At 47.7% G+C, this 16,482-nt stretch overlaps 1 protein-coding gene across 2 annotated transcripts in view; it reads left to right on the top strand.

Moving 5' to 3' along the window:
* Tln1 (talin 1) overlaps positions 1-16,482 on the top strand; it is a 35,396-nt gene that overhangs the window by 15,826 nt on the left and 3,088 nt on the right. For both annotated transcript variants that reach the window (XM_048330872.1, XM_048330797.1), the window contains 29 exons: positions 180-346; positions 1,119-1,247; positions 1,403-1,519; positions 1,623-1,736; positions 1,934-2,068; positions 2,209-2,337; positions 2,511-2,613; positions 2,790-2,998; positions 3,372-3,491; positions 3,700-3,897; positions 4,044-4,183; positions 4,342-4,435; positions 4,540-4,629; positions 4,716-4,838; positions 6,835-6,978; positions 7,459-7,620; positions 7,850-7,990; positions 8,089-8,270; positions 8,461-8,593; positions 8,882-8,983; positions 9,069-9,239; positions 9,315-9,464; positions 9,574-9,675; positions 10,831-10,950; positions 11,666-11,812; positions 11,943-12,109; positions 12,262-12,445; positions 12,530-12,655; positions 12,753-12,869. In XM_048330872.1, the coding sequence (XP_048186829.1) occupies positions 180-346; positions 1,119-1,247; positions 1,403-1,519; positions 1,623-1,736; positions 1,934-2,068; positions 2,209-2,337; positions 2,511-2,613; positions 2,790-2,998; positions 3,372-3,491; positions 3,700-3,897; positions 4,044-4,183; positions 4,342-4,435; positions 4,540-4,629; positions 4,716-4,838; positions 6,835-6,978; positions 7,459-7,620; positions 7,850-7,990; positions 8,089-8,270; positions 8,461-8,593; positions 8,882-8,983; positions 9,069-9,239; positions 9,315-9,464; positions 9,574-9,675; positions 10,831-10,950; positions 11,666-11,812; positions 11,943-12,109; positions 12,262-12,445; positions 12,530-12,655; positions 12,753-12,869 (4,016 nt within the window). The remainder of the gene's footprint in view (positions 1-179; positions 347-1,118; positions 1,248-1,402; positions 1,520-1,622; positions 1,737-1,933; positions 2,069-2,208; positions 2,338-2,510; positions 2,614-2,789; positions 2,999-3,371; positions 3,492-3,699; positions 3,898-4,043; positions 4,184-4,341; positions 4,436-4,539; positions 4,630-4,715; positions 4,839-6,834; positions 6,979-7,458; positions 7,621-7,849; positions 7,991-8,088; positions 8,271-8,460; positions 8,594-8,881; positions 8,984-9,068; positions 9,240-9,314; positions 9,465-9,573; positions 9,676-10,830; positions 10,951-11,665; positions 11,813-11,942; positions 12,110-12,261; positions 12,446-12,529; positions 12,656-12,752; positions 12,870-16,482) is intronic.

Genomic DNA, 16,482 nt, shown 5'->3' with positions numbered 1-16,482 from the left:
CTTCCCCCCCCCCCCCAGAAGATTTCACTGGGCAGTCTGTTTCCATTGAAAAATCTTGAGTGAAAAATCACTCAAGAACTTTGCCAGTCTCTTCACTTCTCTAAAAATCCCCATCTACTTCATCTACTCTCGTTTCTCTTCCTCCCCTCCCATCCCCTGATTTTGCCCTATGTTCTCAGGAGAAATGGTACGACAGGCTCGCATCCTGGCCCAAGCCACCTCAGACCTGGTTAATGCCATCAAGGCTGATGCTGAAGGGGAGACAGATCTGGTGAACTCTCGAAAGCTCCTAAGTGCTGCCAAGATCCTGGCTGATGCCACAGCCAAGATGGTAGAGGCTGCCAAGGTACAAAATCTTACATGTAGCTCCCCAAACGGGGCACTGAAGGGAAGATCCAGATAAGGTCAGATTCATCTAATGGGGAGACCCAGGAAAAGCAGAAAATAGAAGAGAACAAATAAAGAAACGTTCATAAAGCAAATAGCCCCTAACCTCCATGTGAGCTATGGCCTAAACTTCCAGTCTTGACAACTCCCAGAGTACTCCATCACTATGACAGACATCTGTATCCTTTTTCTTTTAAGTCCAAAGTATGCTGTTCCTACCTTTTCCTGTGTTCCCACTACAACCCTTCTGGGATTTTTTCTCCTTCTTTGTTTCCTATAGAGCCACATTTGGCCTTCAGTTCCAGGAGTCTCCACTCTAGCCATACAGAGAAAGACAAAGCATTAGGACACTAAGATATATGGGGGTGTGAGGAAGGACAAAAGATTCCCAGGGCCCCTGGGCTCTGAAGCTCCTCAGTTTACAGGAAAATGCAGATATCTGCTCTGAAGCAGTGATCTTTTTCCCAGGGATCCCTATTCACTGTAGCATTCAAGGTGGTCTGTAGGGAGTGGTGCAAGAAACAAGACCCCTTCTCTGGGAAGGGAAAGGAGATATAATTTTACCTAAGGAAGGCATTCAGCATCCCAGGGGAATCCAGGCACTCCAGAGCCTTGCCATTGGATCATTAGAAGTGACCTCTGGAAAACAAGTGAATTTTAACCTAATCAAGAGGAGTTGAAGAAGAGTAGACTAAAAGTACGCTAAGTGTTTCACTGTCTTTCCACTTTAGGGGGCAGCTGCCCACCCTGACAGTGAGGAACAACAGCAGCGGCTTCGAGAGGCAGCTGAGGGGCTCCGCATGGCCACCAATGTGGCTGCACAGAATGCCATCAAGAAAAAGCTGGTGCAGCGCCTGGAGGCAAGGCTGGGTAGTCACCCAGAGGGAGAGCGAATGGGTGCTATGGGAGGAATGAACAGGAGAGTCAATGTTTCCTTAGGGCATAGTAGGGGCCATGTAAGCTGGGACTGGGTCTGGAAATGCTTGGGCATGTCCTAACTACTCTGTCCTCACAGCATGCAGCTAAGCAGGCTGCAGCCTCCGCTACACAGACTATTGCTGCAGCCCAACACGCAGCCTCCACTCCCAAGGCGTCTGCAGGCCCCCAGCCCCTGCTGGTGCAGAGCTGCAAGGTGAGTCTCGGGGAAGCATGTGAGATTGGGGAGCAGGGTAGGAAAAAGGGGACTTTCCCGCAGCCTATAGGGGAATGATGCTCATTAATGTCTTTACCTTCAGGCTGTGGCAGAGCAGATTCCACTGCTGGTGCAGGGCGTCCGAGGGAGCCAAGCTCAGCCTGACAGCCCTAGTGCCCAGCTTGCCCTCATTGCTGCCAGCCAGAGTTTCCTGCAGGTATGACTCCCTCTCCCAGCTCTCAGACCAGATCCTCTCTACCCTTCCAAGATCCTATATCTGTCACAACTATCTGCAGATCACCTCTTTCCCAGCACTGAGCTCCGGGGCTTACTCCATCTTAACCATCCTTAGCCCCTGTACTCAAGTCTCCAGAGGGGACGGCACACCTCATCCACCCACCTATTCCCCAACAGCCAGGTGGGAAGATGGTGGCAGCTGCGAAAGCCTCAGTGCCGATGATTCAGGACCAAGCTTCAGCCATGCAGCTGAGTCAGTGCGCCAAGAATCTGGGAACTGCTCTAGCTGAACTCCGTACAGCAGCCCAGAAGGTATGTGAGCTGACTATGGAGTCCCGGCATGAGAAGGAATCTGTACAGAATAACCTCTGGCAGGAATGACTATATAATCTCAGGCATCAGTGAGATACAGCCTTATTGCCTACATCCAGTACCTCTTCTTACCATCCCAGGCTCAGGAAGCATGTGGACCCTTGGAGATGGATTCTGCCCTAAGTGTGGTACAGAATCTAGAAAGAGACCTACAGGAAGTGAAGGCAGCAGCACGAGATGGCAAACTTAAACCCTTACCTGGAGAGACAGTAAGTATTCTTAGTGTGTCCTTCTCATACAAGCCCTAGTCTTCCTTCCACCTGTGCTACAGAGCCATCCAGAACCTTCAGCTAAACTGTCAGCTGCCTTCAAGAACCTTCTCCAGGGCCCTCCCACTTTCTCCTGAGCCTGAGTTCCACCTCTGTCCCTTCTTCACCCATAGATGGAGAAATGTACCCAGGACCTTGGCAACAGCACCAAAGCAGTGAGCTCTGCCATTGCCCAACTGCTAGGGGAGGTTGCTCAGGGAAATGAGAATTATGCAGGTAGGTGGGGACAGGCCAAGACTGGGGCATAGGATAGAGAGGTGGGGAAGGAGGCGCTGGATAAGAGAGGAGGCTGACAGGAAACTGCCTTTTTATTTGCTGTCAGTAAAATTATACATGCATCAGGGCCTGCCAATGAAGGAGCCTTTTCCCTTTCTCTTCACCTGTCTCCCCAGGTATTGCAGCTCGTGATGTGGCTGGTGGACTGCGGTCACTGGCCCAGGCTGCAAGGGGTATAGCTGCCCTGACATCAGATCCTGCAGTTCAGGCCATTGTGCTTGACACGGCTAGTGATGTACTGGACAAGGCCAGCAGCCTCATTGAGGAGGCAAAAAAGGCAGCTAGCCATCCAGGGGACCCTGAAAGCCAGCAGCGCCTTGCCCAGGTCAGGTACTGGGAAGGGACCACTGCCCTCTTCTCCCCTAGGTCCCTACATCTGGTCTGCCCTGACAGGACAAAGGCTTCTGAGCCTCACCCACACTGACAGAGGGTCCTCCCTGAATTCCATCTTTTTACTCTGTCTTGGAAGAAGTGTCTCCATTAGATTGAGGCACAAGCCTACCTAAGCACCAAGGTGGAGGAGGTTTCATAATTCACTCACTACCCAGAGATCAGCTTGTCTAGCTCTAACAGCCCCTTTCTGCTTGCACTAATCAACAGAACATGAGAGCTGATGATTGTCTTCCATGTCCCAGAAAGGGAGCATGGAATCACCACATTGTTCTCACTTTGGGACCCCTGTCTCCTTTCCATTTCAGGTGGCTAAAGCAGTGACCCAGGCACTGAACCGCTGTGTCAGCTGCCTGCCTGGTCAGCAAGATGTGGATAATGCCCTGAGAGCGGTTGGAGATGCCAGCAAGAGACTCCTAAGTGATTCTGTAAGGGAACGAGGGCATGAGGCAACAGAGGAGTGAGGGAGCACCAAGTCTTCCCCTCCTACCACTAGACTTCTTTAATCCTGATTTCCCAGATCTGTCCCCTTCCACTCTTCCCGGGATTTTTGCACACTCTCTTGGTCCTCCTTTCCCAGGCTCCCCATTGCAGCACTCCCCATTCTTCAGTCTGACTTTCTTTCTGACCCTGCAGCTTCCTCCCAGCACTGGGACATTTCAAGAAGCTCAGAGCCAGTTGAATGAAGCTGCTGCTGGCCTGAATCAGGCAGCCACAGAACTGGTGCAGGCTTCACGGGGAACTCCTCAGGACCTGGCTCGGGCCTCACGTCGATTTGGAAAGGACTTCAGCACTTTCCTGGAGGCAGGAGTGGAGATGGCAGGGCAAGCCCAGGTATGAAGAAAGAGTGGGTCTGGTTGCATGGTCCTCTTCCAGGGCTAGATAGGACACACTGGATCAGCTCCAGGCCCATTCCCTGCCCCAGTCCCTAACAGTACTTGAATGTCTGGGAAAGATGGTAACCTTCTCACTTGTAACAGAGCCCAAAGGACCAGGCCCAGGTTGTATCCAACTTGAAGGGAATCTCCATGTCTTCAAGCAAACTTCTTCTAGTTGCCAAGGCCCTGTCCACGGACCCTTCTGCTCCCACCCTCAAGATGCAACTGGCTGAAGCTGCCAGGTGAGAGCTAGAAAGCCCAGCCCTGGGACAAGTGTGAGAAACTGAGGAGGAGACATTTCATGAGAGGTCCTTAGCAAAAAAAAAACAGCCAGAGACTTCCTATGGATATAGGACCCAGGACTGTTAAGCTACTCACTCAATGTTCTGTCCCTTTGTAGGGCAGTGACTGAGAGCATCAACCAGCTCATCAGCATGTGCACCCAGCAAGCACCTGGCCAGAAGGAGTGTGACAATGCCCTGAGAGAACTGGAGGTAGGCCCTTGCCAAACTAGCTGAGGTTGAGGTTGGGAAGGGCATTCTGCGTGTGGGTCTGTAGGCGGTGTCTTAGCTCTCTCATGTCTCTCTCCCATACACAGACTGTCCGGGAGCTCCTGGAGAACCCAGTCCAGCCTATCAACGACATGTCCTACTTTGGCTGCCTGGATAGTGTCATGGAGAACTCCAAGGTAAGTGTAGCAGGGAGCCCCAGGAGAGGTAGAAGATGGACCATGATTCCCTATGGCTAACCCTTGCAATATCTTCTGTTCTTCAGGTGCTGGGTGAGGCCATGACTGGCATCTCCCAAAATGCCAAGAATGGGAACCTGCCAGAGTTTGGAGAGGCAATTTCCACAGCCTCCAAGGCCCTCTGTGGCTTCACCGAAGCAGCTGCACAGGTTATTTCCCCGAGATGGGATCTTAGAGTAGTGTGCTTTCCCTGCTCCACCTCTTCTCACATGTACATGTCAGTTATACAGGGAAGGGTTTCGTTATGGTAGTAGTTTTTTCTTTTGCTGTGAAGATGCTTTCCCTCCAGTTATGAGGCTTTAACTCAAGTCCTAGACGCTGTCCCTGAGCCTCTTTGTGCTCAAGGCTAGCACTCTACCACTTGAGCCACAGTGCCACTTCCAGGTGTTTTTGTTGTTGTTGTCTTTTCTTTTTTTGGTACTGGGGATCCAACCCAGGACATTGCACTTGCTAGGCAAGTGCTTTGCCACTGAGCTACAACCCAGCCCAACTTCCAGTTTTTGAGTGGTCAATTGGAGATAAGAGTCTCACAAGGACTTTTCTGCCCAGGCTGGCTTTGAACCGAGATCTTCAGGTCTGAGCCTCCTGAATAGCTAGGATTCCAGGTTTGAACCACCAGTGCCTGGCAAAGATGCTTTCTATTTGATGTAGACCAGTTTGTCAAATTTTACTCTTGTCTTCTGGGCAACTAGAGCGCTATTCAGGAAATGTGTACCTGTGCCTATTGCTTCTAGATTTTGCCCTATAATTTCCTGTACTAGATTTGATGTTTCAGATCGTTGAGCTCTTTGACCCAGTTGGAGTTAGGTTTTGTATGGGGAAGGAAATAGGGTTCAGGTTTCAGCCTCCTATTGCAGTTTCATAGTTTCAGATGTTACATTTAGAGCTTTCATCCATTTTGAGTTGATTTTTATAAAAGGTAACAAGTAGGGATCTAGTTTCAGTCTCCTACATATAGATAACCAGTTTTTCCAGCATCATTTATTGAAGAGACTATCCTCTCTCCAGTGTGTTTTTAGCTCCTTTGTCAAAAATTAGATGGCTGTAGCTATGTGGTTTTAGTCCTTGGTCTTCTTTATTGTACCTTTGGTCTTCAAGTCAGTTTTTGTGCATATACCATTTATTTTTTGCTACTGTAGCTCTGTAGTATAATTTGAAAGCTAGTATTGTATCTCCATCATGATTCTTTTTTACTCAAAATCCTCATTGCTATTCATATTCCGTGTGAATTTTTAGATTGATTGCTCTATTTCTGTCAAGAATCACATTGGGACTTTGATGAGTTTGATACTGAATCAGCCGATTACTTTCAATAGTATGGCCATTTTCCTGATATTCAATTTGTTTTCTCAAGTTTTATGATTTTCAGTACAGTGGTCTTTCATTTCCTTGGTTACGTTATTGCCTAGGTATTTTATTTTTGCTCTGTTTTGTTTTGTTTTTGCCAGCCCTGGGCCTTGAACTCAGGGCCTGAGCACTGTCCCTGGCTTTTTTTTTTTTTTTTCTCCCCAAGGCTATCACTCTACCACTTGAGCACCACTTCTGGCCATTTTCTATACAGCTGGTGCTGAGGAATCGAATTCAGGGCTTCATGTATACGAGGCAAGCACTCTTCCCACTAGGCCATATCCCATCCCGGTGTTTTATTTTTGAGGCTTTGTCTTTATGTGTGTGTGCATATGTGCCTTTCAAACTTTTTTTTACTGCTATTTGCAGTGTGCTTTACTTTTACCCTATGACCCAGCAAACCCACATGCAACATCTAAATACAATAATAAGATCTTTTTCTTTTTCTTCCTTTTTTTTGTTTCTTTTCCCCTTTTGAGACAGTGTTTGGCTACATGGCCTAGCCTGGCCTCAAAGTCATGACTGCTGTCTCAGCTTCCTGAGTACTGGGATTATAGACATGTGCCAAAATACCCAATTGTCATTTACTTTTTAATCTTCTGAGACCTGTAAAACTTTTAAAACAAGAGTTTTTTTTATAATGTATCTATTTTTGTTATACTTTTATTCCTGTAAAATGCAGAAAAAATAAATGCTGTTCTTTAATAAACTTACCACCTACCTCCTCTGTCCCCATGGTTGCTTCATTTCTCACCTGCCATCTTTATTTCTCATCCCCATTCTCTTTCTTGTCCTTAGGCGGCGTATCTCGTTGGTGTCTCTGACCCCAACAGCCAAGCTGGGCAACAAGGGCTGGTGGATCCCACTCAATTTGCCCGTGCAAACCAGGCAATTCAGATGGCCTGTCAGAGTTTGGGGGAACCTGGCTGTACCCAGGCCCAGGTAATGTAAGGGAACCAATACCACAGGCAAGTCTGGAAAGGGTAGACCAAACCCCAAGGGAACAAGGGAGATGAAGCATGTATGAGGGAGGAGAAGGTAGAAATCTGTTTCGAACCTTCCACACACGTTTCTGTTTGGTTAACTGTTTTCTTCTGCCATGTTATCTTTTTGTAAGCACTCATTTTTCCAATGAGTGCTAAATTCACAACTTTTCTAAACATATCTAAGCTTATTCTCTCACTTGCTCTATTTTGTTTCTTCCCTATTAGTGTATCTGTCTTTCATCTTCCCCTCCCCCACACCTAGCTTATCTTTATACATGTCTTTTTCCTAAATATTGACTTTTCTGGTGACTTTCTTTCCTATTTTAACCCCAAGAGTATTATACTCTATTCTCGAACCCTAAAAATGATTCCTCCTTGGCTATGTACATTTCCCTCCTATTGTCCTTACAACTTTTCCATGTCTTTGTCTTCTCAGGTGCTCTCTGCGGCCACCATTGTGGCAAAACACACCTCTGCACTGTGTAACAGCTGCCGCCTGGCTTCTGCCCATACCGCCAATCCTACTGCCAAGCGCCAGTTTGTGCAATCAGCCAAGGAAGTGGCCAACAGTACCGCCAATCTTGTCAAGACTATCAAGGTTCCCAGTGTATTAATTCCTACCATCTCCCTAACTCATCCTACCTTCTCTCCCCAATTCCCCGGTTATTTCCTAAGGCCTGCTGTCACATCCTCTCTGACTAAGCTTGAGCCCTTTCTCATCCAGATTCACTAGCACTAACTTCTTTCAATCCGTTCATGGAGGGAGACCTGGGCCATCCCTCATGTCTATATAGGCTGTGTCCTGAGGGCTTCCCTGTTATTTCCAGGCGCTAGACGGTGCCTTCACAGAAGAGAACCGGGCCCAATGCCGAGCAGCCACAGCACCGTTGCTGGAGGCTGTGGAAAATCTGAGTGCCTTCGCATCTAACCCTGAGTTTTCCAGCATCCCAGCCCAGATAAGCCCTGAGGTGAGGCAGTAGGCCAAGAGAACCAGCCAGACAGTATTGTCATCTCATCTTCTGGTGCATCATGAAACTTAAACCCCCCCTGCCTCCCCTTCCCTCAGGGCCGAGCAGCCATGGAACCCATTGTGGTCTCTGCTAAGACAATGTTGGAGAGTGCTGGGGGACTAATCCAGACAGCCAGGGCTCTGGCAGTCAATCCCCGGGACCCCCCAAGCTGGTCAGTGCTGGCTGGCCACTCCAGGACTGTCTCAGACTCCATCAAGAAACTTATTACAAGCATGAGGTACTGAAGGGTAAAGAATCGGTGTGGCTGGGGACAAACATGGTGGCAGGTAGGAGGAGATACTTGTATACGATGAGACAGGGTAGTGTTAGAGGACACCTGTTCCTCCAGATTGGGAAGAATCGGGGAATCTAGGCTAGCGTTCTTTAAAGGAGATATTCTTGGTGTGGAACCTGTGATGTGTCTGCAGGGACAAGGCCCCAGGACAGCTGGAGTGTGAGACGGCCATTGCAGCTCTGAACAGCTGCCTACGAGACCTAGACCAGGCTTCTCTTGCTGCCATCAGCCAACAACTTGCTCCCCGTGAGGGCATCTCTCAGGAGGTAAGGGCAAAGATAGGGTCTGGGAAGGAAGAGGCCAAGCTGGAGGAGGTGGGGAAACGTGCCTATGGGGAAGTAGTTGGGCAGTTCTTAGGGAAGGAAGAATGCTGGCTGGAAGCATAACTCAGTAGTAAGAGGGTATGTTACACATATATAAGGCCCGGGGTTCCATCTCCTCTACCACCAAAAAGAAACAAAAAGGAAAGGGGAAGGAAGAAAGAGTGGGGTTCTGTGCACTAGAAGGTCCTATTTGAGCTTACAATTGGAGCTGATGTCCACCTCTTCCTCCAGGCCTTGCACACTCAGATGCTTACTGCAGTACAGGAGATCTCCCATCTCATCGAGCCATTAGCCAATGCTGCTCGAGCTGAAGCCTCCCAGCTGGGACACAAGGTATGAGGGAGATCTGTGAGAAGCCCTGGGCGGGGAAGAGGAATATGAGAATTTGCCTTACCCTCATCCCAACCTCTTGCTTCAGGTGTCCCAGATGGCCCAGTACTTTGAGCCTCTCACCCTGGCCGCAGTGGGTGCTGCCTCTAAGACCCTGAGCCACCCTCAGCAGATGGCGCTCCTGGACCAGACTAAAACATTGGCAGAGTCTGCCCTACAGTTGCTGTACACTGCCAAGGAGGCTGGTGGTAACCCCAAGGTAGCGGAGGGAGAGAGTGTAAGGGTGGGAGAAGCAAGAACAGCTGGGCTTCTGCTCACTCTTTGTCCCCCACAGCAAGCAGCACACACCCAGGAAGCCCTGGACGAAGCTGTGCAGATGATGACCGAGGCTGTAGAGGACCTGACAACAACACTCAATGAGGCAGCCAGTGCTGCAGGCGTCGTTGGTGGCATGGTGGACTCCATCACCCAGGCCATTAACCAGGTTAGAATTTTAGGGTGCCTCTGGGCACAACAGATACCCTGGGCCAGGGAAATTAGGAATAGTGGCAGAAATCCTGACAGTTTCCTTTTCCCTCATCCTTCCCCTTCAGCTAGATGAAGGACCAATGGGTGAACCAGAAGGTTCCTTTGTGGATTACCAAACAACTATGGTGCAGACAGCCAAGGCCATTGCAGTCACTGTTCAGGAGATGGTGAGTTTGTGGCATTTTAATAGGATTGCCCTTGGAGGTTTGAGATTTGTCAAAACTTCTCTTTTTCTAAATAAAAATGGCAAAGAAACATATGAGGAAATGTTCAACATTCCTGGTAGTAAAGGAAATGCAAATAAAAACAACCCTGAGATACCACCTCACCCCAGTTAGAATGGTCTATACTCTAACTCAGGCAACAACAAATGCTGGAGGGGTGCGGGGAAAGAGGAACCCTTCTCCATTGTTGGTGGGAGTGCAAATTAGTACAACCACTTTGGAGAACAGTATGGAAGTTTCTCAAAAAGCTCAATATAGACCTACCCTATGACCCAGCCATACCACTCCTAGGCGAAAGATGCCTAAACAGCAAGTCCCAAGATATCAAAAAGACATTTGTACTTCCATGTTTATCACTGCACAATTCACAATAGCCAAAATATGGAAACAACCCAGATGCCCCTCCACAGATGAATGGATCCAAAAAATATGGTACCTATACACAATGGAATACTACATAGCGATTAGGAATGGTGAAATATTGTTATTGGCAGGGAAATGGTCAGAACTCGAACAAATAATGTTAAGCGAGACAAGCCTAGAACACAGAAAACAAAGGGGCATGATCTCCCTGATATATGACTGTTAAGAAAGGGAGATGGAGAGACAGTAGAGACCAGGTCTGTGAAACCAAAAACTGCTTGTCAAATGGTATTTCCCACAGGATTGGAGCAGCGACCCAACAGTATGTAACTAAAACCAAACAACTACTCGACATATAAAGGTCAAAAATCGACCTCTCAGTGGAATACAATAGCTCAAAAGCTATGTATGTACGTTCATATAAGACTACTGTCGACATATTGTCTAAATTTTTTACATTTAAAGCCCTAGGCGAATTTTCTTGGGCGTGGCCACGTGGCTACTGTGTATGTTCTTGATACATTGTATATTGTATATATGTCTACCTGACCTAGAGAAGAGAAAGAAAAACAGGGCGTAAGATATCACAAGAAATGTACACACTGCCCTTCTATGTAACTGTACCCTTTTTGCACAACACCTTGTCAAAAAAAAATTGTGTTCAATTAATAAATAAATTAAATTAAAAAAAACAAAAACAAAAACAAAAAACTTCTCTTCTTCTGTTATTACCAGGTAACCAAGTCAAATACCAGCCCGGAGGAGTTGGGTCCTCTCGCCAACCAGCTGACTAGTGACTATGGCCGACTGGCCTCTCAGGCCAAACCTGCAGCTGTGGCTGCTGAAAATGAAGAGGTACTTTTATACACACACACGCACACACACACACACGAAATCCCAGGAATTCAAACACCCTTACTACCTGTAGGCTGTCAGAAACAGACCTCTCTGGAAAGGGTGGGCCTCTGTACAGGGTGTCTATGTGGAGACACTCAAAACCTTAGGTCATAGGGATTAAGGAGAAAGCTCAGTACCTATAAGCTTCTGGATCCTGCTCTTCTTGCCTCTGCTGACCCTTGTCTTGGCTGTGGCTGCTTCCCTGCTTTGCTACAAGTCTGTATTCCCTCTGTTCCATCCTTAGTTCTTCCCTGTGACAATTGCATGGAGCTTATCCTTCCCTAAAACCCTTGCTTTCCAAGAAAGGAAGTTAGTGGATCTTAGCAGGGCCCATCTAATCCTCAACTTCCAAGCCCTCCACAGTTCCACTCAGGGCAAATGGTACCCTATGGCCCTCTGATTCAAATACCTAAGCATTAAAGTGCTTCCTTCCTTCCTCCTACTATGCTTAACGTACTCCTTACTAATTGGTGCTTTCACAGTTACTTTCCACGTGTAGGAGGTGACCTACTGCTTATACAATATGAAACCAGAAAAATCTGTAGTGGAACTTGCACAACTCCATTAGCCTGTGACACACATTGTTTCTATATCCTTAGTAACTCCTCCAAGCACAATGGGGGTGCCCCGAGTTCCCCTTGTAAAATCTGTGTATCTTTCCCTCTGCTTGCAGATAGGTGCCCACATCAAACACCGAGTACAGGAACTGGGTCATGGCTGTTCTGCTCTGGTCACCAAGGCAGGTGCCCTGCAGTGCAGTCCCAGTGATGCCTATACCAAGAAGGAGCTCATAGAGTGTGCCCGGAGAGTCTCCGAGAAGGTGACCATGCTGATCTCCATGGCTATAGGGATCTGATACCTTCCCGCCCTCCTTCTACCTCCCTGGCCCTCTCCCCTTCTCCAGGCATGGCATCCTTGCCCATGGCACTGTGTAACTTTGTCTACCGCAGGTCTCCCATGTCCTGGCTGCACTCCAAGCTGGGAATCGTGGCACCCAGGCCTGCATCACAGCAGCCAGTGCAGTGTCTGGCATCATCGCTGACCTTGATACCACCATCATGTTTGCTACCGCCGGCACGCTCAACCGTGAGGGAACTGAAACCTTCGCTGACCACCGGTGAGGAGGGCACTGCTCTGAGGGATGCAGACAGTTTGGGGTTGGGACCGGAAGAGGCAGGATATCAATTAGCTCATTGGCTATAAAACTGGATCAAAAACCTTGGACTAGCTGGAGGTGTTGAGAGCTAACTAGGCTTACCCTTCCCCCAGGGAGGGCATTCTTAAGACTGCAAAGGTGCTAGTGGAGGATACCAAGGTCCTGGTGCAGAATGCAGCTGGGAGTCAAGAGAAGTTGGCACAAGCTGCCCAGTCCTCTGTGGCCACCATCACCCGCCTTGCTGATGTGGTCAAGCTCGGGGCAGCCAGCCTGGGAGCTGAGGACCCTGAGACCCAGGTACCCATTTGACACCTCTGATTCTGACCACAACTACTTCCTGTAGTACCCTTCCCATGGACCAGACCTGCCTCTCCCACACAGGTGGTGCTGATCAATGCTGTGAAAGATGTAGCCAAGGCCCTGGGAGACCTCATCAGCGCAACAAAGGCAGCAGCTGGCAAAGTTGGGGACGACCCTGCAGTGTGCCAGCTGAAGAACTCTGCCAAGGTTTGGGGGAATTAGGACCAACATCAGAAGGGGGCAATCAATGCCCTTCCTCCTGTTCCTTAAGATGACCCTGCCCCCACTCATCTGTGGCCCTTAGGTGATGGTGACCAATGTGACGTCCTTGCTGAAAACAGTGAAGGCTGTGGAAGACGAGGCCACCAAAGGCACACGGGCCCTGGAGGCGACCACAGAACACATCCGGCAAGAACTAGCAGTAAGCATCACAGACAAGGCTAGGGGAAAGGGAACATTATAGATTGCTAATATGTACCTCAGTTGCATTCACAAAAATATCACGTCACATAAATTCTCTCATTGCGAAAGTACTTGCATGACCTTTCCCTTTCTCACCCATTATCTCCTTCCTGTATTGTTTTGTTTTGTTTTTTGTATTGTATTTGTTTTGTATTGTTTTGTTTTTTGTTTTGTTTTTGGAGTAGGGGAGTTGATGGTACTGGGATTTGAACTTGATGCCTTAAGCTTACTCAGCTGGTGCTCTACCACTCAAATCATACCTCCTGTTTTTGCTTGTTATTTTGAAAGTAGAAGCTAACAGACCTTTTTACCCAAGTTGGCTTTAAACCACACTCATCTAGATCACAGCCCACTGAGTATCTAGGATTACAAGCTTGAGCCATTGGCTTCTGGCTGACTCCTTAGCATTTGATGACTGTCTTACCACCATCTTCCCATTTGTTCCAGTCACTAAAGGCATAGTAGTTGCTGCATTCGGTGGCACATTCCTGGTCTCCATCCTAAACATTTCCATAGCATTTGGCTCTGCTAATAAGCTATTCCCTAAAGTTCTTTCCACCTTTGGCTTTCTTAATATTGGCTTTTCTGTTTGCTTCTCAGTATTGCTTCAGGAACCATCATTGAATCACCTTCAGCTTAGTTAATATAGACACATTTACTGCCGAATTGCAGTCTTCTGTTGGGCTCTCTCTACTTCCCCTCCGCTTGAGGGGAAGGGGCTTGTCCACCCCTTCCTGGGTGGTCCTTTATCGCTCTCACGTGGGAGCGATGGCCACAGGTAGCCTCGGTGGTGTGTGGTCGCAGGGTGCCCCAAAACCGCCAAGAACGACACAGATGCGTGGGCCCCTGGAGAATACCTCTAGGGCTTCTGTTTATTCAAATGAGGAACCCCCCAGATATACCCCAAAGGTGGGCACAAGAGAGGGGCCCCTGATTGGTCCCAAGGGGCCGTCCCTCAAGTGATGTCAGGAGACTTCCTTTGTGGGCAGAGATCCAGCCCCCCAAGGATGGGCCCCTGGGGTACCCCTCTGCCATAGCACACGTGCTAGCCCCAGGAACAGGGGCTTCTCTTCCTGTTAAGACAGGAAGGGGAGGGACAGGCCAAGGTCAGCTGTGGCCCCTTAAAGGCACAGCTGATCCCAACAGTCTTCAATCTCTGTTCCTTCTTGGATGAAGTTAATAACTTTAATTTTCACTCTCTAAGACACCAACTTCCATTTCGGACTTCATCTCAACTGCCTTTTGATATCACCATCTATGCCTCCTTCCAGCTGTCCTGCCAGATGTGACATTTCCATGAATGATAGTCACAATCCCTAGTTGTAAAGAGACCTCCTCATCTTTGACCTGTCTTTGCCACATCAAAGCCATTACCAAGTCCTGTGGCTCACCTTCTCCATTTCCTTTTCCTGTCATTCCCTCCTTTCTAGTCCATGTCAGTACCTCTGTGTACACTTTCATTCGTACTCTCTCACTCTGCCTGCTAGATCAGCTTTCTACCTAGCATCCCTGTTTCAGTTTCTCCCATTCCTCTCTGCATCTTTCTAATTCCTAAACTCATCTTTCTGATGTTCTGTTGTAACCTTAGAGATGTCCAAATTGGAGTTTTTTCCTTCCTTCCTCCCTCCTTCTCTCCCTTCTTCCTTCGCTTCTTTCCTTCCTTCCTCTCCTTCCCTTTCCATTTCTTTTCTTTTTTCTTTTTTTTTTTGGCCAGTCCTGGGCTTGAACTCAGGACCTGAGCATTGTCCCTGGCTTCTTTTTGCTCAAGGCTAGCACTCTGCCACTTGAGCCACAGCACCACTTCTGGCCATTTTCTGTATATGTGGTGCTGGGGAATTGAACCCAGGGCCTCATGTATACGAGGCAAGCACTCTTGCCACTAGGCCATATCCCCAGCCCTCCATTTCTTTTCTTTCCTTCTCTCTTTTTTTTTTTTTTTCCTGGTCCTGGAGCATGCACTTAGTCTTGCACTTTTACTTGTCTTTATCTCATGGCTGGTATTCTACCATGCTTCCATTCTGAGTTTTTTTTTAATTCTTATTTTTCTGGTTTGCTGTATATAGCATCCATACATATGCATACATACATACATATGTGTGTATATATGTGCATATATATATATATATATGAGATTATGTTATTTTGCTGCTTAAAACCTACTAGTAACCTGGATATGGTGGTACATGCCTGTAATCCTAGCACTCAAGAGGCCAAGGGAGGAAAACCAGGAGTTCAAGGCTTGCCTGGGCTATATATCAAGATTCTTTCTCAAAAAAATAAATAACCTACTAATGATATTCCCTACCAACTTCTCTAGTGCCATGTATCGGACTCCTTTCTGTGCCCCCATCCCACTAAACTCTCCATTTTTGTTTTGTTTTCTTGTTGGCCGTGGGTTTGAACTCAGGGCCTGGGCACTCACTCTGAGTTCTTTTGCTCAAGGCTAGCACTCTACCACTTTGAGCCACAGCTCTACCTCCTGTTATCTGAATTGGAGATAAGAATCTCACAAACATTCCTACCCAGGCTGGCTTTGAATGGGACCCTCAGATCTCAGCCTCCTAAGCAGCTAGGATTACATGCAGGAGCCACTGACTAGCACCTAGATACTCTGTGATGTTCTCAGTTCTGAGAACATGCCATGCTCTTGCTAGTTACAGGTTCTTCACCTGATTTTTGCCAGTGTTTTGAACATATTGTTTCTTTAGTTCTTCAGGCTCAAAGGCCTCTCTGACCACTTCTCTTAAGTAAAGCTTTGTTTTTATTTCTCATCTCAGCACTGTTCGTAAGCCCAGAAACAATATTTAGTTTTGCTGCCAGTTTGTTTATTGTCTCTGTTGAAAACTAGACTAGAAGTTCCATGAACAAGAACTAGGTTAACTAGTTCCCCACTGCACCCAGCACCTCTCACAGAAGCTCCATCCTAGTGTCCTTATGGAAACATTGGATGACTCAATTCATATATCAAAGTATTTCATTACCTTTACACTTGTGTAGAATTCCAAGTACCTCTGTCTAATATTTAAGGCCTCAATGACTAGGATTGAAAACCCAGTCAAATGCACTTTATTTTTCCTTCTGTCTGTTTTGTTGATCATATTCAGGGCATTGTAATGCTAAGCAACAGCACTTTTCCACTGAAGTACCCCCAGCCCTTACCAGTTTTGCCTTCCTTCCTTCCTTCCTTCCTTTCTTCCTCCCTTCCTCCCTTCCTTCCTTCCTTCCTTCCTTCCTTCCCTTACTTTCATGGTGCTGAAGACCAAATCCAGGGCCTCATGCATGCTAAGTCTTTACTCTTCTACTAAGCTGTACAGTCAAACAATGATCAGCTGTCTTCTATTAGCTGTGATACAGAAGGATCTATAGGACTTGACAGAGAATCTATGTAGTTCAATCTGACCTGGAACTTCCTATGAAACAGGCCAGGCATGTACCATCATTCTTGTCCTAGGAAATATTTTTTGGGGGGAGCAGGGGTGTTGGTCATAGAGCTTGAACTCTGGGCCTGGGCATCATCCCTGAGCTCTTCAGCTCAAGGCTAGTGCTCTACCCAGGGAATGCAAGTGGTGCTG

This window comes from Perognathus longimembris, chromosome 1 (genome assembly GCF_023159225.1).
Source record: "Perognathus longimembris pacificus isolate PPM17 chromosome 1, ASM2315922v1, whole genome shotgun sequence".
NCBI lineage: Eukaryota > Metazoa > Chordata > Mammalia > Rodentia > Heteromyidae > Perognathus > Perognathus longimembris.
The sequence above is the reverse complement of the archived record's forward strand: the minus strand, read 5'-3'. Positions and strand labels throughout refer to the sequence as shown.